Source organism: Dromiciops gliroides, chromosome 3, assembly GCF_019393635.1.
Source record: "Dromiciops gliroides isolate mDroGli1 chromosome 3, mDroGli1.pri, whole genome shotgun sequence".
In the NCBI taxonomy this organism is placed as follows: domain Eukaryota; kingdom Metazoa; phylum Chordata; class Mammalia; order Microbiotheria; family Microbiotheriidae; genus Dromiciops; species Dromiciops gliroides.
The window spans coordinates 607,796,351-607,823,889 of NC_057863.1; the positions used below are offsets into that span (position 1 = coordinate 607,796,351).

The 27,539-nt window shown below is 41.6% G+C and overlaps 1 protein-coding gene across 1 annotated transcript; it reads right to left on the minus strand.

Annotated features, from left to right (window-relative positions):
• Positions 1-49: 49 nt before the first annotated feature.
• On the minus strand, positions 50-27,537 carry TMEM50A (transmembrane protein 50A). The gene is made up of 7 exons (XM_043992370.1): positions 27,368-27,537; positions 17,520-17,623; positions 10,290-10,402; positions 8,207-8,274; positions 5,442-5,534; positions 3,846-3,906; positions 50-689 (listed from the first exon to the last, which is right to left on the minus strand). The coding sequence occupies exons 2-7, from the start codon at positions 17,610-17,612 to the stop codon at positions 644-646; spliced, it is 474 nt and encodes a 157-aa protein (XP_043848305.1). The 5' UTR covers positions 17,613-17,623; positions 27,368-27,537; the 3' UTR covers positions 50-643.
• Positions 27,538-27,539: the final 2 nt, after the last annotated feature.

The following is a 27,539-nucleotide window of genomic DNA, read 5'->3' on the forward strand; positions in this document are numbered from 1 at the left end:
TTTAATATTTGACACAGAAGATACTACATTTAAATAAATATATTAAGTCTTTTAAAGCACTTTTAATTGCAATTTTGGACCTCTGACATGATGCCAAATACATATGCATCCATAATTATTTCCCTAGATTGTTCTTTCACTTACTTTTTTTTTTTTGGTGAGGCAATTGGGGTTAAGTGACTTGCCCAGGGTCACACAGCTAGTAAGTGTCAAGTGTCTGAGGCCAGATTTGAACTCAGGTCCTCCTGAATGCAGGGCCAATGCTCTATCCACTGCGCCACCTACCTGCGCCTTCACTTACTTTTAAAACGAGTTACATCATGACAAAACTTGACCAAAGTCACTTTGGTGAAATATTTTCCATTAACACTTCATAACTGCATCAAGTACTTACTTGACAGAATAATATATATATATATATATATATTATATATAAAACCCTTTAAGTTCATGATTTCAGAGTGTTCCATAACTTTGAGTTTCTTGTAACTCAACACTTTTCTCCACTTTTTAATCTACTTGTCACTGTTCACCCAAAAAGATATTCATTTATAAAATGGTATTACAAAAGATTGGGAGTGAGCTATAAAAACAAAACACAACAAAAAAGCCAAGCAGGGCTTCTGAGGGAAATCAGGCCTCTTCATTGCCATAAGTCTTCAGTGCGGCCGAACTTAAAGACCAGGCCTCTGTTAACAGAAGGAAAATACATGATTTGAGTGCTTGAGTCCAGGAGAAGGGATAGTATATTCAAGATACAGAGATTCTCTACTTTTAATCTTAATTCTTAAATAAGGCTCAATTATAACATTTATCACCTCCAATGTAGGTAGGAACACAGTGGGTGCATGTCCCTTTAAGAAAGGTTTGTAACAAAAATAACCAAACTATTACCTTTTAAGTCTGTTTCACTTTCACTAATGAAATAAACATGATCCTAACTTTATTTACTCTGCTCAGACTGCATCAGTTTAACAAAGATAACATGGTTTTGCTTATTACAGACAAAACCTCATGCTAGGTACTGGGGGGGGGGGGGGCGTACACAGAAAAACTGTCTGAGACATGATCCTTGTCCACAAGAGGCTCCCAGCCAAACAGAGAGGTAGGGCTTTGTACATTAATGTGTCCACCTCATGGTCCTCAATGAAAAAATGCCAAGTTGACTTTCTAAGGAGGGCACTTTGTTTTTAGTTTGGATAAGACTTCTACCAGTGAGTGGGTGATGTTGGCACTTCTTGTGATAGAATAAGGCATCTGATAGCTAAAAGAGCTCTTGGCTCTCCGGATTATTAGGCCTGTTGTGTGGGGCAGTAAACACCAAGGCCACATTTAGATACCCTAAGAGTAACATGGTTAGAGAATGCTCTATGCTTTTATGGGCAGGAGATTTGTGACGACTAGTTTCTTTGTGTGTGTTTTTCAGTTTCTCTTTTTTTGATTCAAGGGTGCCTGCTGTCAGATGGTCACTTTGGTAGTTTCAGCCAGCTCAGATTTTTGAAGGGGTTGTTCTTTTAAATTTCAGAATGATATACAATATGAAATAGTACTAAGATAGTAATGCCAAGTAATGTCAAATTCTCCCATTTCAATTAGCTGGTGGCATGTTCCCAAAGCTTGCTTAGTCTCTGGAGTTCATAAGGACAACAGTGGCTAATGAGAAAACAACCAAATGGTTTCCAACTCATTCATTCAGCTAACTTAAGCAAGTGATTTGATCTATTTCAAATGCTTAGGGGATCATAGTTCTGGACTGGGAATTAGGAGACATGGCTTTTAGTCTTGGCTTTGCCACTAATTGGCGATGTGACCTTGAGCAAGTGATTTCATTTCTTTTCATTAGGGCCTCATTTTTCTTTTGACAAATGAGGGGATTAGATGAGATGATCTGTAAGGGCCCTCTTAAAGCTGTAATTCTCAGACAGGTAAAGTTAAAATTAGAGAAGCAGATTGCTGCTTGGAAAGGAGTGAAGAAAGGCTAATTAATTAGCACTTGTTCCTCTACCCTCAACTAACTGTCTCTGGCTTCTACCTCCCCCAAGGCTAGACTCCTTCCAAACAGAAATCAAACTTTGGGATCCATCAAGAGATACTAAGATTTTAAGAGTGAGAAGGGACCTAGTCTAACCTCCTCATTTAACACAAGAAAACTGTGGCCTATTGAGGTTAAATAATTTGTCCAAGGTAAACACATGTATGGTAAATGGCAGAGCTGTCCCAAGTTCTCTGAATCCACATTCGGTGCTCTTTTCACCATCTCCTGGTTACCAGTAGGGAGCAAAGAGCATTAAGCTAATGTCACATGATAGCTGCCTCACTCTTTCTCCCAAACTAAAGAGATGTAAGCCTCTACTCCATAATTTCAAATAAAGGGAAGCCATAAATACAAACACTTGCCAATTAGTTCCAAGTGTGCTCCCTTCCCCCAGTCCCTCCCTGGCTACAGGAAGGAGGCTGAAAATAACCCAAGAGTCAAAGTTTGGCAAATAATTTCCAGAGAGGTTTCCAAAATGGCCTGTGCCAACTCGCCTCTGACAAACAGGGCTTTTTATAAATGATTTTTTTAAAGGTGATCATGGAGTGACAGCCCTTCAAAGAGGGCTAGCGCTACTCAACTGAGTAGAGCTCTGGGTTTTGCAAATATGGAAGGGTGAGTTGGACTTGAGTCAGAAGACCTGGGTTATAGTCCTGCCCCTCACACAGACTACCTACCTCAAGAGTACAATGAGGACAACATACCTGTAGAACTCACCTGATGGGCCTGTGGTGAGAAACAAGTGAGATCATGCATGCAAAATGCTCAGATGTCCGAGGGCAAGGATTAAATAGGGGTGAGCTGCTGCTAGACACTATTCCAGAGCAAATCAATTAGTACTTTAAATAGGTGTCAAAGGGGCTTTGGAAGTGTTCCCTTATTCGAGATTCTAGAATCTAAATACTTCACAGAAGGGTTGTTTTTTTTTTTAATTTATTTTTTGATGATGAAGGCACAGGAGCAACTAGCATCTTAGAGTGCTCCAGGACTGAACTGAGTGAAACTGACATTTTTATTAAAAGCCCTGGCATTTATAAGGACTAAATGTTATTATCTCCTACTAATCGGTATGTCAATCAAAAAAAAAATGCAAGAACAGGGCTCTTCCCTCCCCAATTTTCCCTACTATTTTGGGCCTAGTGAAATGACTATTACATCAAAACACAAAACATCCCCAGAAACTATTCTTTCATCATGTGTGACTGACAGTCTTTCAATCAAAGGAGCTTAAGTGTTCTCTAGATCAGTGCTGTCCAGTGAGGGGAGTGTGGGGAAGGTGATTGCCTGTCCCATTCCATCCTTCCCATGAGATCTGCCTCAAGTGCCCCTCTGGCAGACTCTGATGGCACCAGGGTAGGGCCCCGGCCCATTCCCTTTTTCAGTTTGGATGGGACAAAGTGAGTCTCTCAGGATGAGCAGGCAATCCAAAGATGCTTTGTGATACAGTGCACAATCAAAATGGTCTAGACTACCACAAAAGGCAGCTTTGAGTGTTATCCCTCAGTAAAGGAAGTGAGAATGCATATGCTCAGTTCAACAAACATGTAGTGAGGCCCCCTGTAAGCCAAATACTATGCTTGGTGCTGAAGAGCCTACAGTAATGACTGAAGCTGTTCTGGAGGAGCATACACTAGAGAGATGCTGCCTGAGACAGGCTCACCAAGTCTGTGAAACGGAATGGATACATACAATGTTGCCCTCACACAGGCCTCTCATTTTCTCAGGAGGGTAAATTAAGGGAGCAATTATAATAAATGACATAACATAGACATTTTTAAAAGACAGAAGGAACAATCAGACACAGACTCACCCAAAAAAGATAAATGCATTCTGGAAAAAAACAGCAATTCCAGGGTACACTATTGGTTTTTCTGATTTGGAAAGAAAATAATTTACAATAAATTCCTAGTAATTTACATTCTCCACTATCTCTAGTTTCTGATATATTGGAAATGTCAAGTTTCTTGCAATCATATGGCATGATCTGTCCTGGTTTCGCAGTTTAAATTCCTCTACGGTTTCATCTCCACATGTTTTCAGTAATTCTCTCCTAACTGACACACTTATAAAGGGGAAAAGAGAATAATTACATGAAAGCTCAGCTACCTGATCTGTCCTGCAGAAGAATTTTCTATGTATCAGACTGACACCCATTTTATTACTAGACCAGTGGGAAGCCTGATCTAGAGCTCCCAGTCCAGGTTCAGTTGGGTCTTTTACTGGACCAGGTGTCAGTATGATAGAATATGCTCAAGTTCTCTAAGCTGAAGAGATAAGGACGAGGATACGGAAAATACAATGTGCTAACCAGGGCTCAGAACTTAAGGACTTTGAAAATGAGGTAAAAGGGACTTAAACAAACCCTGGGCTTTAAGCATCAAGCAAGAGATGGAACAAACTCAATTAAAAAAAAAAAATCGAGCACCAACAGGCACATTGCCAGGCACTGTGCAAGGTGCCAAGGATACATAGAAAAGAAACCATTTCTGGCCTCAAAAAGTTGACACTGTCCTGGGAAAGGGAGGCAGCAGCACAGAGCGATAAAGCCCTGGGTTCAAGTGCCACCTCTGCCCTAAGCTGGCTATGTGACTTGGTCAGCCTCCATATCAGTGCTTTGGGCACAGCTTAGATGGTGCTGACCTGCACGGATAGAGGATTGTCCTCACCCAGGAGTTCTCCATACCAGTGAGATCACAGGTCTAGTCCCTCCCCACTTTGGGACAATGTTCCTTATGCCTCCCCCCACTCCCATCTTTTTCCATAGAAGAGCTATATTAATAAATAACATCTTTGCCTTTTTGGTAAATAGCATTTTGGGGGCTAAGTATAGGACACTGTGCTGAGGTTCTGAACAGATCTGTGGTATAGCCACATAAAAATCAAAGAGGTGTGTGTGTGTGTGTGTGTGTGTGTGTGTGTGTGTGTGTGTGTGTGTGTGTGTGTGTGTGTGTGTGTGCGCGCGCGTGCGCGCGCATCCAGGGGGGTATGGGGTGTGTTTCTGAAATCCCTTGGGAAGAACCTTCAGGAATGACATGGGGATGCCCTTCTCAGTGCACAAAGGGACGCATCAGGAGACAGAGTAAATTTCAACTTGTGGGCTGTACAAGAGTGAATCAGCCATTCAAAAGAAAGCTCAAACAACTGGGAGGGGGGAGTTAGATATGTGTATGGAGGGAGGCTGAGTATGAGGAATCAGAGGAGGCAGGGAAGCAGGATCTGGGGGGAGGGAGAAAGATCTTGGATTCTATGTGAGGACTGAAAATCCTTACCCACAAACAAAACACCCAGAAGGAATGCTGAAGCCCATGGACCTTAAGGGCAATTTATGTATTAAAACAAAACAAAATGAAACACTTGGACCAGGTACTACTTCTAAATCAACTGTACCAGAATCTATTTTTTTTACCTTTAACGACATAGCCTCCAAAGAGAATCCACATAGATGCAATCAGAGATCCAAAGGCCAACATAAATCCAATTAACAGCCAAATTCGAGCACCTAAAAAAAATGTTAAGGTACTTACTATATATTTTGTTTGTGATCTGATCACAAATACTGTGCACCACAAGAGGGAAAGAAGGGGAGGGAAGAAACGTATCAGCTGTCAAAGGCTAGGAAAGAATAGATTACTTATCTAAAATGGATGCAGAAACTGGAAGACCTTAGAATCAGGATTTCAATTTCATGATTCTGTCGGCTGTCACTGCCTTCTTGGCCACTCCAAGGTCTGAATGTATCTTTACTTTCCCAAGTTCACCCAGCCCCATCCTAACCTTGTTCATAAAATGTCAAGTGTGAACAATGTTTCACAAAAAAATACTGGCTCATGCATTCTTCCGGGCTGGCCAATAAATAATTTCCTTTAAGAATTCACTATCAAAAAAAAAAAAAAAAGAAAGAAAAAAAAAAGGGGGGGGGCGGCTAGGTGGCGCAGTGGATAAAGCACCGGCCCTGGATTCAGGAGGACCCGAGTTCAAATCCAGCCTCAGACACTTGATGCTTACTAGCTGTGTGACTCTGGGCAAGTCACTTAACCCCCATTGCCCCCCCCCCCAAAATGAAGAATTCACTATCGTAAAGTATAGTTTAAATTTCTTTTGCAAGGAAAACTGTGGAGCAGGCAGCCTTCCTTCCCCCCTCATGTTCCCTCATAATACATTTACATTCATTGACAAGTGAATCTAAGGACCATCATCTTTCACTCTTAGGACAGTGAAATGAATTCAAATTGGGCAGTACTGGCTGGCACTCAGGCATGCTGGCACTGTAATTATACTAACAGATGAGCACAACCAACTTTTAAGTCACATTTATGTCATATTTATGAATATTTGCTATACTTTATTACAAAGTAAAAAAAAATTAAATCATCGAACTAGCTAAAATGCATTCTGAGATCAATGAGTTTCTTGACTTAATTAGCTCAGGTATTTAATAAAAGTTGTGCCCATGAGTGTCACAGCTCAATAAAGCTTAGCAGGAAATGATAGGTTAGATATTAATTCCTGGCTTTCTGCCCAAAATATAAAATTATTGGTGTGAATTAATAAGGCATTCATTATTCATGAAATCTGGGTTCAGACTGATTGCAGCAAAGGCTCAGGCCCTACCCAGAGCTGTGCCCTAAAATCCAGTGTATATCTTTCTACTGATACAGACTTCAAATTTCTACATTACCAATTTTAGCATGATATTATACTATCATGGTAGCAATAAACAAGAGGTAGTAGAAATGTGGGAATTATGGGGAAAAATATACCCCCTAGTGAGAAAAATTTCCCAAAATGCATAATTTGGGGGGAGAGAGGTGGGTTTGTTTTGTTTTGTTTTTTGGGGGGGCAATGGGGGTTAAGTAACTTGCCCAGGGTCACACAGCTAGTGTCAAGTGTCTGAGGCGGGATTTGAACTCAGGTCCTCCTGAATCCAGGGCCGGTGCTCTATCCACTGTGCCACCTAGCTGCCCCACGAGCATGTTTTAAGCTGACCTTTTTCTACTTTCAGTTACACCTAATTAATGAGCCTCTGACATTCAGCAAAGCTTTTCTTCTAAAGGTAACTGATGTGATTTTTAAATCCCCACCATCATAATCAACAAACATCAGTGCTGCTTGTTGATCACCTTTACACAAAAGATCTATATATGAATGAACTCCTTGATGCCTGGGATGATTCTTTGTTTAAAGCTTAATGTAAAACATTAAACAGACTGACAGTAACACTAACTTTTGGGAAATCCAAGTGTGTTACAATTTTTTCTTTGGTTTTGTTTTTTTGTGGGGCAATGAGGGTTAAGTGACTTGCCCAGGGTCACACAGCTAGTAAGTGTAAAGTGTCTGAGGCCAGATTCTGAACTCAATTCCTCCTGAATCCAGGGCTGGTGCTTTATCCACTGGGCCACCTAGCTGCCCTGAGTGTTACAATTTAATTAAAAATAAGAATTCTACAAATGTGAGTTGAGATGTACAGAGCAGTTGTCTCACAACCTCTTGGGAAGCAGTACAAGAATCCCTGCCCCTTCCCCCAACATCCCAGCCCATTCTCCTTGTTTCACCATAGCAAACAGGGCCAGAAAGGAGGGGGGATTTGCCTCAGATCACAGAGAAGCACTGGTGGAGTCAGACCCTGAACTCTGACCTTCTGACCCCCGACTTCTAAATCAGTCTGGAAACATTTATTTAAGCTCATTGATTACTTTTTACAAAATAAGCGGTGCCTGCATCTTCAGCCTCTGCTGTCTGAAGAAGCTGCTGACTCTTCTTCCTGGTGCTAAGTGGTGGAGCACTGCTGTCTGCTTGGCTCTCACAGCACTGACCCCAGAGTCCTCACACGTGCTATTCAGAATTAGCTATTTCTGCACACACTATTACTTCCCTACTACGCTGTAGGCTTCAGAAGGGCAGGAAGTCTCTATTACTCACTCCTGTATCTCCCCCTGTGCCTAGCACAATGTTTTGTTTTGTTTTGTTTTTAGTGAGGCAATTGGGATTAAGTGACTTGCCTAGGGTCACACAGCTAGTAAGTGTTAAGTGTCTGAGGCCGGATTTGAACTCAGGTACTCCTGACTCCAGGGCCGGTGCTCTATCCACTGTGCCATCTAGCTGCCCGGTTTTGTTTTGTTTTAACTCAAAAGCCTCTAAATAAATGCCAGATGACTGGCACTGGCTACTTACCTGTTTGACCCAGGCACCCTTCACTATAACTGTCACCGTGGACTTGTCCATTGGACACTGCATTAATCCTGTGTGAATAAAATAAACATAATACAGTCTGGCATAGCTAAACAGAGAGTTTACAAAACTACCTTATCCGGTTTTTATATTTGGGACATAAAATATTGTACACTCTCAACTATGTATGCTAATTAGTGAAGTCTGTGTCTGTACTCGTTTCTTTGTATAAAAGGATATAAACGAACCTAGATGATAAACACAGTCCTTTATTTTTAAAAGGTATTTCTGTGCTTACATTTCAATGATAACCAATGTTCTGTGAAACCATAATAATTCCACTAAAATGACAAAGCCAAAGGCCTGACAGCAGAAATTAAAGCAGTCTGATATCACAGAGTGCTAGGTCTAATGCACCCATGTAATAATATTATAGCAAAGGTATTCCTTATGAGATTATAAATTCCATAGGGGCAGAGACTTTGTTTTCTTTAAACTGTGTCTAGCTTAGCCTCTACACCACAATGCTCTGCAATCAATGGGTGCTTAGTAAACAACAGTATTTGAGGGCTGGGAGAAACCTGGGCAGATTGTCTAGTTCAGAGCCCTGAATTTCAGGGCTGAGGAAGAACTGAGGCACAGACAGTGTTACATGGCCAATGACACTGGAGAGCTGGCTTAGAGAGAATTTAACCTCCAGATCTAGGGCCCCCATGATATACTCTGCCTTTGCTAATGAATGTGGAAGAAATCTGTGGTCTCATGTCTGGCTTCACCACTCAAGCCACACTGGAACAGACGAACTCTTTAGACGTAGACCCTATATTGGGCTGTCACCTCATTTCTGACAGCATGATCTAGTCTGGGCTCTATGAGGAGTTGGGCACATGACTTAACCACTTTGAGCCCTGCTTTCTTTGATGTCAGCTGAGGAGTGTTGGGCTAGATGCTTTCTAAGTCCTAGAATCCTACAGAGTCTTCTTACCTTGGAAAGCTAATTGATTATGGGTACAGCTGGGCTCAAGGCTGCATTGGGTGGGATAGGAGTAATGAACAGTGTTAACAAGGGAAGCAAGTAAAACAGATTAGCTGGTGACCTAGTAAAAATATGCCATCGTTATCCACTAAAAAGGTGACAGGTCCTCAGAAGCATGGCAGGATGGTTTAATTAAACCAACCAACCCAAGCTACTTCATTCTTTTATAGAGCTGCTATTTTACTTCATTCTTCTATAGAGCTGCTATTTCTTAGTGACACTGCCTAGCAATGTGACCCTGGGAACTCCCTCAGCCTGTTTTTTCATCTGTAACAGCATCTGCTTTGAAAGGTTGTTGTGAGGATCAAATGAGATAACAAATAAAGAATTATAAATGCTAGCTGCTACTGTCATTATTGTCACACAAAATATTTTCTGTAAGGAATGATTAAAATCCTTAACAAAAATGTGCATTTTTTTTGTTGTAGTACCTCAGTGATTTCATCAGTGTACATAGCTCTTGGTGAGGAGATGCCTGTACACCAAAACAGATCAGTTAATGCTCAGAAGTTCACCATCTTAGCGATTTGCCCAGAGTCACTAAGCCAGCACACATACAGGGGGCCTTGGACTTCTGGTTTGGAATACTCTATCTCCTAGGCTATGATGCCCCTCATACCAAAACAAAACTCTCAAATATGGAACTGGTATTTCTCATTTAATAAAATACATTCTAAGATAGTTTCATTGTAGAATAACTGAAACAAAGTGTGAAATATAGAAGGTACCTGTTGGGCTCTCTAAAAAAAGTTATAACATTTGGGTATTTTGCTCAAGTTTTAAAGGATGACTAATTTTTTTAAAAATGGAATAATCACCATTGGTCTAGCAGTAAGCTCATTCCAGCCCCAACTGGCCAAATTGATTCTAACCTTCCTTGGTCCCCTGAGTTGAAGGTACAACTAGATCTGTCTATAATCACATACGTGTGGGAAAAAATTATTTAAAATTTGGAACCAGGACATTCTTTGTTAAAATTCAATCGAGAGGTCTTTAAGAAGTGTTTGATCATCTAAATCATGAAGGTAGTACCAAGAGAGGGATGCTTACATGAGGAAGGCGAGAGTTGCTATTACGCCACAGGCATGGTAGGAGTGGTTGAAGTCTTTCACAGAGGGATAAATAACAGCTGCATCTATGATGATCCACCAACCTGTAAAAAACTATTAAAACCCACCATGTTATCTTGGGCGACTGAGGAAGGAATTTTTAGTTTAATAAGGCTAAAAATGGAATAGTTCATTTAAATACTTTAAAATTTTAGCCAAGAGTGGTAGTGCATGCCCACAATTCCTGCTACTGTATAAGGCCAAGGCTGGCAGATCCCTTGGGCTTGGGAGGTCTTAGATGTAGCATGGCTAAAATCAATCAGATGTTCATACTAAGTCCAGCATCAATTCAATAAACATTTATTAAGGGTCTACTATGTGCCAGACACTGTGCTAAGTGCTGAAAATACAAATAAGAGAAACAATCCCTGCCCTCAAGAAGCTTATAACCCAGTTGGAGAAGACAACATACAAAAGAAAACTGGTAAAGGATGGAGGAGGATGGAATGGACAGCGCGGGTTAGACAGTGTGGAGGCAAACCAAATGGAGCTGTAGATGGAAAGTTTGGGGAGGAGTTTGGTACCCGCCCTCCAGTTCTTCAGTCAGAGGGGAGAGGAGGCTGAGAGATTCGGAGTGCGGAGCATCCAGGGCTGAGTTAGCATCATCAATAAGGTAAACCCCTCCCTAAGAGTGACGACCAATAGGTTGTCTAACGAGGGGCAAACTGGCCCAGATTTGGTATTGATCAAGAATGGGTTTGGGGGCAGCTGGATGGCGCAGTGGGTAGAGCCCCGGCCCTGGAGTCAGGAGTGCCTGGGTTCAGGTCTGGCCTCAGACACTTAACACTTACTAGCTATGTGACCCTGGGCAGGTCACTTAACCCCAGCTGCCTCACTTAAAAAAAAAAAAAAGAATGGGTTTGGGCCTAAGAATGACTGCTGCACTTCTAGCACAAGTGAGATTTTTTTTTTTTGGTCCAGGCTTAAAAATCATAAAAAAATTTCAAGTTTAATATAAAATATTAACTAAAGCAATATGGGCAAGCCCAGAGAACTGTTGTCCAATCTGACATAATATACCCATTTCCAGTGAATTGAGAATTTCTTAAATATTTCAGCTCGGTTTGCTTCCTTACAGAGAAGGGGATCTTTGTTGGTCAATTGATTTCACATTTAAGGGTAGTAAATTTTTAATGTTAAAATGGACTTTCTTAGTAACAATGGATTTTAAATTACAACATAGTGTTCAAATTCCAGGCCTCAAGTTAGCCAAGTCACTTAACATTCTGAGCCTATTTTCATATCTCTAAAAAAAAAGCCTACTATCCCATGCTTAGAAGGTTTGAAGGAAAGTGTGAGACAACCATGATTATTATGTTGTAAATGTCTCTCTGAATGACTATTTTTCAGTGGCATAATACTGAAATCCTGAAGTTTACCTGAAATCTACCACAATCTGCTACAATTATAGTACCATGTAAAAGGGAAAACTCTGGGGAGCAAGTCAGCATCACCGTGTACTGAAAAAGTAGCATATTAGTGATATATCACTGCAGCCTTTAGCAAGGATTTTGAGGGGCCCAAATGTCAAAATATTCAAATACTTACTGAGTGTATATTATGTATACAATAGTGTTGGGCCCCTGAGGGAGAGAGATCCACATATACTGAGAAGATTTTATGGAACTCAAGTGGTTGGGGGATATGTTCGACAATGTTCAACATATTCAACAGTAACTTCAACACAAAACTGCACATGTTAAGTACACAAGAAAAACAAAAACAAAATGCTTCACAAAGTCCAAGGAAGAAAAGCTAATGCCTTCCTGAGTAATCTCAGAAGGCTTCATGAAGGAGATGACTCTGGAAAGGGGTGGTGAAGGATGGGAGGACAGAAGTGAGAAGAGGGGAGGGAGGAAGGAAAAGCTAGGAAAAGAGGTCAAGGTGGGTAAGTGTAGGGCAGACACAGGGCTTGGGTTCATAGCACATAGCACCATTTAGATACCAGACACTTCTACTTTATAAATTCTTATCGTTCTTAAAGAAAAATCAAAGCAGAAGATATTTTTGGAGGAGAAAGTTTTTACAGGTCAATACAAAAACTGACATACTTTATGCCTAATGGAACAAGACAAAAATGCCATGCAGCACAGGGCCCCCTTTCCTGTTCTCCCCCAAATCCTGGGAAATGGGAAAAAACTTCTACTACTGAGCAAAGTAAGGGCGAGGAGGATCAGAGTCTGAGGGTGGTGGCAAGGGCTCTACTTCTATCCTCATATGCATAAAGGAACATATGTTTGCTGAGAGCCACACCCAAGTCTCAAACTGTAATCCCCAGAGCTCCAGCAAGCCAATGTATTTAGACAAACCTTGGGAGTTACCAGAGGTTGGACTTGAAAGCAAAGACCATATTAAGTAAGCCAACAGGGATGGAGCCAAGTGAAATGATGGGAGAGAAGAGAAAGCTGATATTCCAGAGGATGGATGTAACTAATTGAAAGAGATGATTTCCTCATTTCATCTTGGACAAATGCATTTTCTATATTCTTCTCCCTCTGTACACTTTCTGCCCCCTTTTCTTCCCCGGTGGTTTTCTCACAGCCTAGTACTCTTTTTTTTTTTTTTTTTTAGTGAGGCAATTGGGGTTAAGTGACTTGCCCAGGGTCACACAGCTAGTAAGTGTTAAGTGTCTGAGGCCGGATTTGAACCCAGGTACTCCTGACTCCAGGACCGGTGTTCTATCCACTGTGCCACCTAGCTGCCCCTAGCCTAGTACTCTTTATTCTAAGGCAGTAATGGGATTTGGGGGTGAATCTCAGTTTGCTCTATAGCCATATGGTTGGCTGCTCCTCTCTATAAACAATAATGAAAAGGTCTTTTCTAGCGGCAGCTCTCAGGAGTTGCTACCATTTATCTAGCAATCAGATGGCTACATAGAGTGAGCTGCCTTCTGGTATGAAGCATCTGTTTGGTTATGGTGTAATGGAAGAAAACTAGACTGGGGGTTAGGAGTGCCAGTCCTAGTTGTATCACTTACTTGCTATGTAACCTTCGGCAAGTCACTTCCTTTCTCTATGGCCTCCGTTTACTCATCTCTAAAATGAGTAAGTAGGACAAGATGACCTTTAAAGGTTCTTTCCAACACGCTATGTTTTGAAGAAATATTCGATTATTCATGTTAATTCTAATTATAGTTCTAACATTTAAAAAAAATTAGGAAATCCTTATCTAGTCAGGCATGAATATTCCAATGTATTCTATTCTAAAATGTAATATACCGCTCAAGATCAATATTACCAATACTTTAGCATGCAATCATAGTTACTAAATATACTTTGAAGGACCAATGACTCCACTGGCATGGGTACTTCTGTTACCAATAAAGACAGCAACCCTCTTTTTGTCATTATGAGCTGCTGTGGCCAATGTAAAAATTGTCCTCAGAACTGTGTGACCCTGGGCAAGTCACTTAATCCCAATTGTCTCACTAAATAAAAAAACAAAACAAACAAACCAACAAAATTGTCCTCAGGGAGTTAATCTTCTAGAGAAAAGGCTCTCTTCTGAAGAGAGAGTCAGGCTGAACCTTGGTGCATCTCCAGGCCTATATCAGAAACTTTTCAAGCTTAGTGGTGCCAGAGGACCGGAGCTTATACTCTTTGGCAAAGCCTTGTAAAACCTGGGGTAACTACCACATTGCAATGAAGCAGTGAACAGAAAAGTTTATTCATTTAAGGACATCAAGGCTCTGTGATTTCAGTGTGGGAACTCCCTCCATTGACATAGGTCTAAACTATTTACAGTTTAGAAAATTATCTGAGACTCCAGGATGTTAGATGATAGGCTACTCATAGTCATACACCAGGAAGTACCAGAGACAGACTGTCCCCAAATCTGAGAAGGCATGGAGAGTTGGACTGAACCTCAGGATCATCTCTAGCCCAATCTCATTTTACAGACAGCTTCAGTTATGATAACATACTTAAGTCCAGCATAAATTAAAAATTTACTTTTGGTGAATTTGATTCTGGACACTATCAAGTATAAACAAAAGAGAAAGGGGGGGGGGGGGGAAGGAATCCTTTACAAAAACCTCTGGTGTAGACACTTGGTTTTAAGAGCAGTGAGATGACCAATACAAACATTCTCAAAATTCCACAAGCTCAGGGTCCCAGGAAGCTTCTTCTGTTATCTAAGCAGAAAGTTCCCCATAAAAACATTTTAATCAAACTGTTACATGTAGAATTTTTAGGAATCTGTAGCTATATGTTTCTCTACTACATGTGCATATTTTTCTATGTGGCCACTAACCTCTCAACTCTGATGGTTCACCTTAACAGAGGTGAAACAGGGCTCTCCAAGGTTATGCCCTCAGAGGACAAGATCTTGCTGGTTCTAGCAAGCTGGAAATACATCGCATGTGGCCTCAGAAACAGATCCTACCTGCTGACAAGGGCTAACTCAGCCAAGCACAAAGAGGTTTGTTACCAGGCTGGCCATCTGATGGTGATTTTTTTTTTCCTTCTGGTAATTCATGAAGACCATGACTGAAACCAGTAGAGGGAGTGCCCACACTGACATCTGGAAGAATGCACACACACACACATCTACATATATATATATATGTAAAAACCTGTATACAAAATATACTTCTTTTAGTTATATGCTACAGCCATGAAATACACATATTCTTTATCATTAGCACTCTTTTGCTTAGTGTCAGAAATTGTACTCTAAAATTAACCACAATTTGATGATAGCTCAGAAATAAAAAGCTACTTCAGACTGAAATCCATCATTCTCATTTGTCAGGTTTCAGATATATCCGTAGTCAGTGCTGCTATAGAGTAGTAATTTTTCATTGGCTACTATAATTACAGTTTCATTTTTGGTATTCTCAGCTCACTATTGGCAATATTTCTACTTCAGAGACCACAATATAACATCTTTTCTGATGTATTTATGAATGCAATATTTTTTGACAGTGCCGGTAAGTTTTACTTGTGCCATTTCTTTGGGAAATATAAGCTAGTTATTATTATTAATTACACAAATTCAGTGAATAGACTATAGAGTGTCTAAACCTAGTTTTTTGAGAGGAGGCAACACATTGTATTGCAAAGAACCCTGGGCTGGGACTTGGGAAAACTGAGTTTATGGTTCCCACTCTGCTGTTAACAAGGTGGGTGACCAAGCCAGTCCAATAGGACAGATATTTACCTAGCACCTGCTATGTCTAACACATAGGGAATAGGAAAACAAAATTAAACCCACCCAGATCCTGTGCTCCAGAACCTTCCAGACAACCATGTAGATGGGAGGGAGTTCCTTTTCCTCTGAGATTCCTGGTTTCCTTCCATAAAATGAAGGAGAGCTTCCTTCCAGCTTTGACATTTCAAGATGTCTAACCTTGCTATCCTTGTTTAAAAGGACCTGTAGGGTGTCCCTGGGCAAGTCATTTAACCCTCAATGCCCAGCAAAAAACCAACCAACCAACCAACCAACCAAAAAAAAAAAAACCCAAAAAAGGACCTGTAGGGCATGGCACACCCACGAAATGCTAGCAAAAAGATAAGACCTATGCCCTAAGGGGCACGCAACACAAACAAGGATTGTGTTCGGTAAGTTCCCTCTGAAACTCTAGGCTGAGCTCCTGAAGGCATTGAGGCTGAGGAGATGGAGTCACCCAGCTCCTGATGGCGCAGTCCAGTTTCTTGGATGGCTCAGTTTCTTTCATCTCTCTATGGTCATTTGCTCAACACACAGTGAACATGAAGAGTCTTACACTATATACAACAGATATATCTATATTAAATGTATGGCATACCATATCATGAACACCCTTCTTCAGAATTAGAGGATACTCTGGTAAACATTTAAAAACTAAAGTTTTGTCTTTTTTTAAAAAATGTTTTTATTGATGTCTTCTGTTTTTTACATCACCATAATCATTCCCAGTATCTATCACCTGCCCCTCCTAGAATGCCACCCCATAAAACAAATAAATATTTCTTAAAAAGAAAAAAAAGGGGGCAGCTAGGTGGTGCAGTGGATAAAGCACCGGCCCTGGATTCAGGAATACTTGAGTTCAAATCCGGCCTCAGACACTTGACACTTACTAGCTGTGTGACCCTGGGCAAGTTACTTAACCCCCATTGCCCTGCAAAAAAAAGAAAGAAAAAAAAGAAAAAAAAAAGAAATCAGAACAACTAATCAATATGTTGAAAAAAAATGCAATGTATAACACCTGTGGACTTGGCACCTCCATGAAGGGGTGAACTGGAGGTGTCCTCTCCTATTTCTTCGTTCAAGTCCTGCTTAATCTTTATAATTTTGTAACATTTACTTTAGGGTTTTTTGGTGTGTAGTTGTTCTTTCCATTTACATTGTTGTACTCACTTTATGTTGTTTACTTGGCTCTGCTTATTTCACTCTGCATCAGTTCACATAAATCCTTCTAGGCTTCTCTATATTCATCACACATGTCATTTCTTACACCACAGTAGTATTCCATTACATTCATGTACCACAATTTATTTAACTGTTCCCCAAATCATGGATATCTACTTTAATTTCAATTCTTAGCGATCACAAAAAGTGAAGCTATGAGTATTTTGGTATATATGGGGACTTTCTTCTTATTGATGGCTTCCTTGGGTTAGTACAAGCAAAACTTAAGTTAATCAAAGAGCAGTGAGTGTAAGGTCCCTGGAGGTGGGAATGACAGGGTTTTGTGAGGTTTTTTCTTACTTACCCAGATCTTGGAATAACAAAGTGCTGTTTACTCTAGGGACTTAAAAAATTCTTGTTGAGATAACGTGTGAAAAGAACAATGACAAGACCTGAAAGTTGTTTAAGTACAACGACCAAGCTCGTCAAGATGGGAGAAGAGACGAGAAAATGCAGCTCCTATATCCTTCTTTGCAGAGGTGAGGACTATGGACATGAGACGTTGTATACATTCAAAAAAATGTGTTAGTTAGTTTTCCAGAACTGATTATTTTTTCTTTCTTGTTACAACACATCATCACTGGGAAGGAGGTAGGGGGAAGATATGTTAAAAAATGAAGGTGATATAAAAATGTGACATAGCAATAATTTTTTTGAAAGATGAGTAAATGATACTGTTGCTGGTACTGCAAAATAGAGGTTTAACAAAAGCAAAGACAATTCAAGTCACATGAAGAGAGGCACACAAAAATGGAGGCTCAAATCATAGAAATATACATACCAGAACTCCAGCTACAATAGATGCAATAGTATTACGCTTTTCTCCCCAATCAATGCATTCTGAGCATCGAAGGCCTTCCAGAAATCCAGACATTTTTCAGGTCTCTAGAAAAAACAGAACAAGGTATTTGGTTATTTTTCTCAACTGTATGGTACAAAAAAGTGACAATTCATGGCAAACATATATAAAGTAGTATGGAGAAATTAGATGCAAGATTTTGAATGCTTTTGGCTCCACTGATCCCACAACAGAGAACTTCTGGGGTATTTTGGTCTTCACTAAAGGCCTACTCCTATGTCTCATCATGGCATAGAAGTAGCCCCAGGCTCTTAAGAATTATGCCCATACACTACAAATTCTGGCAGGTTCTATTAAGCTGAAAAAGCCTGGAGCTCATTACCTATGATGGACAGTTCCTGTTGGTAAGAGCCTAGTGAGGGATGGAGAAGTTCATCATGAGTAGCATGGCCATGAAATAATGATTTAGATACAGTAACCCATAGAACAAAGGACAGTTAAAAAATTCTCTTCAGTCCAATGTGGCTCCTTCCAGAGCTACAGGGGCAGAGTAGAAGAAAAGGAGCAAAGGGTACTAAACATTTTTCATTAAGCAATGACCAGCGAATGAGTTGACCTGCTACTAGAACAAGTTAAACATCTATATTAACAGCTTCGCTAGACGCCAAACCAGAAGACTACTTAATCCAAGGCTTGTCTCATGTAAAGGAGTTGGCTCCCTCCTCCACCTAGGGGAAATCAGAAACAGCTTTCCTCGGGATACTTAGTCATTTTCTCTTGCAGTGTGTTTGAGATGCATGAGCAAAAAACCACGCTAGGGGGCAGCTAGGCGGCGCAGGAGATAGAGCACTGGCCCTGGAGTCAGGAGGACCTGAGTTCAAATCCGGCCTCAGACACTTAAATACTTACTAGCTGTGTGACCCTGGGCAAGTCACTTAAACCCCATTGCCTCACTAAAAAACAAAACAAAACAAAACAAAAACCATGATAGGAGGCAACCACAGCCCATGCAGCAACATCTGATAGAAAAGATGAGGAAATGCAGAGATTATATCAACTTGATAAGATACTCCAAAGCAAAACATTGCTTAACCTAATAGGGACTCCAATGTAAAGGTGGGCAAAAAGGAGCAAAGTAAAAAGTAATTTGGAAAATATGGTTCATGAAAAAGAAATGAAAGAGAATTACAGAATCTTAGAGGCCATCTAGATCAACCCACACCTGAACAAAACTATTCTCCTGAATACAGGGGACAATTATTCATCCAGTTCTTGCTAAGAGACTATCAAGCTCCTACAGAAGGAAGTCCACTCTCCCCTTCAGAGCTCTACTCATTCAGAAATTTTCCTGACCTCAAGCCTAAATTTGCTTCTACCCATGTTGTTTTCTGAAAAAAGGAGAATTATGGTGAAGATGGCTAGCATTTATATAGCTTTTTCCCGATTTGTAAAGTGCTTTACAAATATTATTCTAACCTCACAACAACCCTTGGAAGTAGGCACTATTATGACCCTCATTTTATAGATGAGGAAACTTCAAGCAAGCAGAGGTTAAATGACTTGCCCAGGGTCACACAGCTAGTGTCTGAAGCTGGATTTAATTCAGGTCTTCCTGATTCTAGCTCCTGAGGTTCTACCCACTCCTTCAAATACTTGGAAGACAGTTATCATTTTCCTTAAGTTTTTTCTTCTTCAGGCTAAACATCTTCAATTTCTTTAACTTATTTTCATATGGCCTTTACAGAACAGGTAACCTTATTCTAGATACAGTCTGGCTTATTCAATATGCAAATGGATCTATGAACTGACTTGGGAGTTTCTCCAACAATGCCCCTAGCAACCCCTCCGTGCCTGACCCTTCCCTATGTCCTCTGCAAACTCTAACACCCATGTTTAGCTAGAAGATCTCTGTCCAGTCTGTCACTTCTGGTCCATTCCTGAGGGGACCAATGGGGCATGTTGCCCATCCACCTGTTATCTCTCCATCCTGCCATGTGATCCACCCAGCTTTTTAAATTTTTTTTTTTTTTTTAGTGAGGCAATTGGGGTTAAGTGACTTGCCGAGGGTCACACAGCTAGTAAGTGTCTGAGGCCGGATTTGAACTCAGGTCCCCCTGATTCCAGGGCCGGTGCTCTATCCACTGCGCCACCTGCTGCCCTGGTCACACAACTTCTTGATGACGTTCTCTGTCTTTCCGTTTCCCTGTGTGAACCTCATCACGAGTTCTTCTGAAGTAGTGCTGTTCTAGGTCTCCCTGCCATACCAATAAAACGTCTGTACTCAAAGATGGACTTCTGATGTTATGGGAAACTTAAGGTAAGGATGCTCTGCAATTTCCCAAAAGGAATGTAGCTCCTCTTTTTCCACTGGGAGCCCCATTCACCGTTCATCTGTACCTGTCTGTCCCAGATGTTCACTGTTGGACAAGCTACATAGCATGTCCATTAAAACATATATTTCATAACCCTGAAGGACTTATGAAAATGGCAACACATCTACAGAGAAAGAAGTGATAGTATCTGAAAATAGATGGAAACACATTTTTTAAATTTTATTTTTTTTGTTGTTGAGGCAATTGGGGTTGGATGACTTGCCCAGGGTCGTGCAGCTGGTGAGTGTTGGGTGTCTGAGGCCGGATTTGAGCTTGGGTGCTCCTGGTTCCAGGGCCAGCGCTCTATCCACTGCGCCACCTAGCTGCCCCTGGAAACACATTTTTAAGAATTTTTTTTTTCTCTTTGACAATTCCTCAATCTGAAGTTTTGGGGTTTTGACTGTTTTCTCTCACAACCTAGCTAATGTGGGAATGTTTTCCATGACTACTCATGTATAACTTATTTTGAAATGCTTGAGTTCTAGTGGGTGGGGGGTGGGAATGGAGGAGGAAGAGAAGTTGGAACACAAATTTTTAAAAAATTTATGTTAAAATTTTTAAAAAATTTATGTTAAAATTTTTTTACATATATTTTGGAAAATAAAATTCTATTCAAGAGTAAAAAAAAAACACAAAACAAAACAACAAAAAAGCCCCATGTATTTAAGTCTGAGCAACAGATATTCCTTCTCTATTTGGTCTTTCCTGTATGGTTGGCCAGGCCATTACAGATCTCTTGTGAGGCTCTATGAGATCTTGGGGCTTGATGCAATCCAATACCATGTCGTGCACACTGGAGTGTTTGGAGCAACTCAAAACAAGCTGATCAACAACATTCCTGAGCACTGAGCCTCCACACATGGAATGACCCAGGCTGAAAACAAGAGCACTATTACCTCCCAATTCTGGACAAAGTTCATCTGATGGAGTTTGGGATTTCATCAGCTTTCATGGCTACAATATCTCAAGACTCATGCTCCGTTTGTAGTCCACAAACACTCCGATCTTTTAAATTAAATGGCTACCTAGTCAGGTCTGTCCCATGTTTGTGAAACTGATTCTTAAACCTAAGTATAAGATTTTACCCTAATCCTTATTAAATTTCATTTTATTAGATTCAACTCCACATTCTAACTTGTCATGATCTTTTTGAATCTTAGGACATCTGGTGTGTTAGCTATTACTCCCAGTTTGGTATCAACTACAATCTGATAAACAAGCCATCTACCAATCAATCAACAAGCTTTATGAAACACTTATGCACAAGGAACTGTGTTAAGTATTGATGACACAACATGTTCATAGATAAGTAAAAGCAAGTAGAGGTTAAATACAAAGTAATGGAGAGGGGGCAATAACAACTGGAGAATGGGCCTGTTGAAGAAGGTGTCCTTAAGAACTAAGATCTGAAGCCAGGTCTCTCTCTCTTTTTTTCCCTGTTTTTGTTTTTTGCAGGGCAGTGGGGGTTAAGTGACTTGTCCAGGGTCACACTGCTAGTAAGTGTCAAGTGTCTGAGGCCAGATTTGATTTAAACTCAGGTCCTCCTGACTTCCACCAGCTGGGCGCAGTGGATAGAGCACCGGCCCTGGGTGTGTTACTAGCTGTGTGACCCTGGGCAAGTCACTTAACCCCAATTGCCTTACCAAAAAAAAAAAAAAAAAGAACTAAGATCTGAAACAGAAGAGGTTCTGAGAGGTAAGGGAAGGAATCTCAAGGAGGGGGAACAGTCAGCAGGTTAGTTTGACTGAAGTGTATAGGGCATAAGGTGGAGTGACTAAATCAGTTTGGCAGAATAGGATGGATTTAGATTATGAAAGGCTTTCAATGCCAAGAGAGCTTGTCTTTTATCTCATAGCAGTGGAGGGGCCGAAGTTTTCTGAATAGAGGAATGAAAGTCATAAGCATGTTTTAGGAACGCCGCTGGGGCAAGCGTTGGCTTTGAGGGGGAAGAGGCCACGGGCGACCTCTGTCGGTTTTCTAGGCCTTCTCTCAAAGGAGTCCTTGTATCTCACATCACAGAAAAAAGATGAAAGATAATACTACATATGCTCCCAATGCCCTACTAATCTAGTCAAACAAGCTATGAGAGACAGACAAAGGAAAAGACACTGACATTGATTGTCACCATTTCCTCAGAAGTTTAATGGAGGTAAAGTAATTGCCATAACGAGGAGACTAAGAAAGTCCACAAATGTCTCCAATGCTTGAGCTCTTTGTCAAGCAGAGACACAGAGCTAAAGGCAACACTGGTTTAGAACAGAAATTTACCCGCAAAATGTTATAGAGGAGAATAGTGGATGACAAAAATGGTGGATGATTACAGGTGTATAATCTTTTAAAACAGAGAAGATTGATGGAGGGGAAAGCAAGAATGCAGACAGTCTGGCTCAACTAAGTCAGATCATTCCAAGTTCTCAAGGACCAAAAAAAAAAAAAAAAAAAAGGCCAAAAATGAAACAGAAGGGAAAAGTTCCTATAGCTATCTATTCCATATCAAAGGGAACAACCTACTAATGATTAAAGCTACCTCAAAGTAAAACATACTATCCTTGGGGCATAGTGGATTCTTCCTCACAGAAAGTCTCCCAGCTAAGGTGGGGTAACCACTTATCTTCTATGCTGCAGTGGGGATCTAAGGGAAGTAGACTGCCGATTACCAATGATGGCTTGCATGCAAGAAGTGGCCTAAAGATATAACATGGGAAATAAATGATTGGAATATCAGGTGGGCTGACTGTGTAGACAGACAGATGTTAACAGACAGATAGCCTGGTATCAAGAGAAAAGTTAACAGACCCAGAGGAAGACCTTTAGTACACTATGGAGGACTTATGGGAGGATATGAACAAGATGAAAAGCCATATTTGGGTTGCAAATTGCAGAAATGGAAGCAGACAATCTATGTCAATAAAATCACAGACACAGAAATACTGAGGAAGTGTTTGAACATTTCTAATTTTTGAGAAACAAAAGATTCATTCATATGTGTCTATATGCCTCTGGCAGTCCTTCTAGTTCTAAATCAATGATCTTATTTAAGGATGGTTTTGAAATAGCAATATAGTATATAGTAATATTAAGAAGGTTCTTGCCACAATAGTAAAATATTTAAAAAAAAACCTGTTGGTTGGATACTTCCCAAAAGTTAATGGCCAGTGTTCTTGATCTAGACAGCTGCTTGACTAGTTTTAAATGACTTACTTTAATCACAGTCTGTTCTAACACAAACATTTTAGAGTCAAAAGGAATTTAGGTAATTTTAAGAGTCAGAACGTCAGATTACAATAAGATTTCCATATTTTCAATCGTACTGTCAATTGTATGGGAGGGGAAGGGGGAGAGAGAGAGAGAGAGAGAGAGACAGACAGACAGACAGACACACACACACACACACACACACACACACACACACACACTTTATTTCCTTTGCTGACAGGGCTACAAGACAAGTAGTTTATGAGAAACAATGTAGTTTACCCAGATTTCAGCCAAGCATTTGAAGGTCTCACATGCTAATCATGTGGAAAAGCTATAAACACACTGCCCATGTGATAATTCAAAGAATAAGTGGTCAGTCAACACACATTTCATAAGAGCTTACCATTGTGCTAAGTGTTGGGAATAAGAGGAAGGCAAAAACAGTCTCTCTCAAGTAGTCCTTAATGGTCCAGTGTTAGTTTGGGAGATCTCCAGTGGCACAGTCCATGGATCTGAAGCCACATTAAGAGTGACATAATGGGGCAGCTAGGTGTCACAGTGGATAAAGCACCAGCCCTGGATTCAGGAGGACCTGAGTTCAAATCCGGCCTCAGACACTTGACACTTACTAGCTGTGTGACCCTGGGCAAGTCACTTAACCCTCATTGCCCCGCAAAAGAAGAAGAAGAAGAAGAAGAGTGAATAATGTCCAGGATGAGAAGTGCCACTCCCAGGGTCAGAGCACATCTGGACTCTGGGCCACCCCCCACCTCCCCAAAAGAGTATTTTTAACTGTACGAAATAAAACACATTGGATTACAAAGGAAGCCAATTATATTGAAATACAGTTATCAAGATATTTAAACAAGTTCATGGATTGCAGAAGAACCCTTGAGTTAGAAGGTATCCAGAGCAAAACAAGGTAGAGGAGCCTTGAAATCATGTCTCATGAGTCACACTTGGAAGAACTGGGGATGTTCAGCTCAGGGAAGAGAAGCCTTAGGAGGACAGAACTGCTGCTTTCAAGCATCTGAAGGATTGTCATCTGCAGAAAATAAACTTGTTCTTCTGGGCCACAAAGGGCAAGACATAGGAAGAAAGGATAAAAGTTTGTAGAGAAGAAAATTTTGGCTTGATGTAAGAAAAGATTCCCTAACAATCAGAGTTCAAGCAGAAGGGCCTTCCTTAGGAGGAAATGAGGCCCTTGTCTGGCCCTTGTTGGAAGTGTTCCATGAATGACTGGACTGATGAGTCAAGCAAGAAAAAGAGAGCATTTCTGTTCAGCTATGGGTTAGAACAGATAGCCTCTGAGGCTCCTTCCAACTCAGAGATTGTGTTTTACATTTCAGGTATTTGAGGAAATTCTCTTTCAGAAGATATTTTATTAAAGCTATTAAGTTCCTTCTTCAAACTTCTTGTTGCAGTGCTGTTTTCTGTTCTCATCTCCACCCGTGCCATTTCTGGCTTTTTTTTCTACTCACTCTACCTAAACATCCTATCTCATCATTCTTTGCTTCCTGCTTTTTTCTCCTACTTCTAGAAATGGGGCAGAATGGAAAGTGTACTGGACCAGGAATTTGGAAGACCCGAGCTGAATCTGGCCTCAGACACTTGGTAGTTTTTGTGACCCTGGGTAAGTTACTCAACCCATCTCAGCCTCGAGTTTCCTCTCCTGTAAAACGGAGATAATAATGGCACCCACCTTCCAGAACTGTTATAAATAGCAAATGAGATAACATACGCAGACTTATTGAAAGGCTAGCTGTTATTATTACTGTAAATCACTTAACTATTACACTTGCCTCTGACTCTAAGGAACTAGGTTTCAATAGTCCACAAGAAACAAACACTGAAGCAGACAAAAACCTGTTTTACTGTGTAAGAATGACTCTAGGAGACCTGAGCTAGCCAGTCCTACTGGTCTCAGTATCTGCCACTTGTGGGGAGCAATTCCAGCATATGATGAAAGGAAGTAACTTGCTCATCAATTGGACCAGCTGCTCTGGTTTTACCCGTCAGATCCCAGGTTTTCATCTGTATGGTAGAACACCTAACAATTATGGTTATCAATAAAAACTATTAAATCTTGAAAATGCTTTTCCACATATTTAACATCACTCATGTATCTAAGGTTCATGGTTGCCGTTTTTACCCATATGTATACAGTGCTTTTTATAATCAAGTGCTTTCCTTACAACAACATCTTTGAAGGGCATTATTATCTCCATTTTATAGTAGGTCAACTGAGGCTCAGAGAGGCTGAGAGTCACTCCCCAGTTACAAAACTAGAAATGGTAGGGCTGGGGATCTTTCCACTCCATGACTTTGCCTTTCTTGTTTAGTGGGAACAAGGCTGTAAAACAAGACTCGAAAGATGGGTTCAAACTCAGGAGTAGTCCCATTTGCATGATGTTTTGGTTATTTCCCTAAGAGTTGTCACCTGTCTATTCCTACTCCACTTTACTTAACATATCATTTGCACTGATTCAGCTAAGTCACAAGTCAGTCTATAGACTGGGCAGAATCCATCTAGTCTGAGCCCATCTTCTGTACTTTTGTTAAGAGTCTTTTTCAAAAATGATATACTTCGGGGGCTGCTAGGTGGCGCAGTGGATAGAGCACTGGCCCTGGAGTCAGGAGTACCTGAGTTCAAATCCGGCCTCAGACACTTAACACTTACTAGCTATGTGGCCCTCGGCAAGTCACTTAACCCCAATTGCCTCACTAAAAAAAAAAAAATGATATACTTCTCTGGAGTCAAACACAATGCCTCCTTACAAAAAGATCTGGCCATTTCACTGCTCTGCTCAAAGATCTTCAGTAACTCCCTACCACCTACCATGCCTTTGCCCAGCACTGAAAACTTTCCACCATACTTTTTCAGCCTCCTCTCGTGATACAAATTTCTATGTAATCCCCACCCCAGCCAAGTTCTCTGAACACCTCATTCTATTCTTCATAAGCCTGGAATGGCCTCTCCTCCCATTCATATACCTTAGTCCTACCCATCCTCCAATGCAAGCACTTTTCTTTTACAACTCTGTCTCTTACCTATCATCCAACATGGTATATTCCAATAATCTGCTTCCACCAGCCTCTAAGCTCCAGGAGGTTAGGGATCATGGCTGATCAAAACTGAAGTCTTCCCCTACCCCCTAGTGGCACCATGACTCCATAATTAAAAGCAAAAAGATGACTCTCTAGGAGAGGGATGGGAGAGAAATCCTGGGAGAATTTCTGGTGATTAAAAAAAAAAGAAACTGATAAAAATATTTCTAAAAAATAGTCGAAAGGTTATCTCCTTTTGGCCTCATTTTGGCATGTAAGTGACCTTAGAGGCTATGCCTAACCAAATGTAAAAGGCTATGCCTATTTAGAAAAGACTGGCCACAGCAACTCATGAAACGGAGAGGTTATGTCCTTCAAGTGGCAAAACCGAAGAGGATTAAAACAGGGATTTTTGAAAGACTAAAAGAACCCAAACTCGACTTCATCAGTTGTGTCTTCGTCTGCAAAGGGGGTGGGAGGTGGGTGGACTAGGTATCTGACAGGACGCTGGGATTCAGAGCTAGACATGATTTCAGAATTCACTGTAGGCCTGGAGGACCCCCGCTAGCTTGATGTCACACAACTCGAGTCCTCTAGCCCCAAACGCAGGGAGCACCCTTTCCCAAAGCGTCCTGCCGAGCTACCCCAGGGTACCCCTGTGTTCCCAGGTCCGAATCCTGGTGGAAGGAGGGGGGCTTCTGCCCCTCCCTTCTCGGGGTGGCAGCCCCCTCCTCCTCTGCCATCACAGTAGCTGCTTACCCCTTCGCATCCCGGCATCCCAGAGCACCGGGCCCAGCGCACCAGGCGAGGGGGACACAAGTTGGTTCCCCAAAGCACGTCCGAGGGCGTGGCTCAGCCGGAAGGCCCGGGCGGGGGGCGGTGCTGGGAGGGGGAGAGGCCGAAGGCGGTCTCCTCCCTCCTCCCGGGGCCCTAAAATTTCACTCCCCCCAGGATGGGGAGGCTGCCGAGCTCTGAGCTGGGGCTGGTGAGACCCGCATTCGAATGTCGCCGGCGGCACCCAGAGGAGATGTGACTATGGGTGAACCTCAGTTTCCTCGTCTGTGGAGGGGGCTGACGCCTCTGGCGCCTGCCTCAGTGGCTGTCGCGAGGGTCCGTGGCACTCCCGGGACCAAGGGAAGCTCCGGGGGCGTCTCCCCTCCCCGGCCCTAGCTCCCAGTATGCCCGGGCCCTGGAGGCCAGTCCGGCACTTACCGCCCCCCAGCCCTTAGCAGCGGCGAGGACCCGGCGGCTATCAGTCCGACCGTCGGTCGGTCGGTCGGTCGGTCAGGCCCCGGCGCTTCGCCGCAGCCTCACTTTGATCCTCCGCCCTGAAAAGCCTCCGCAGCCCAGCCCAAGGCCACCTAACGACTACAGCCCCAGCCTG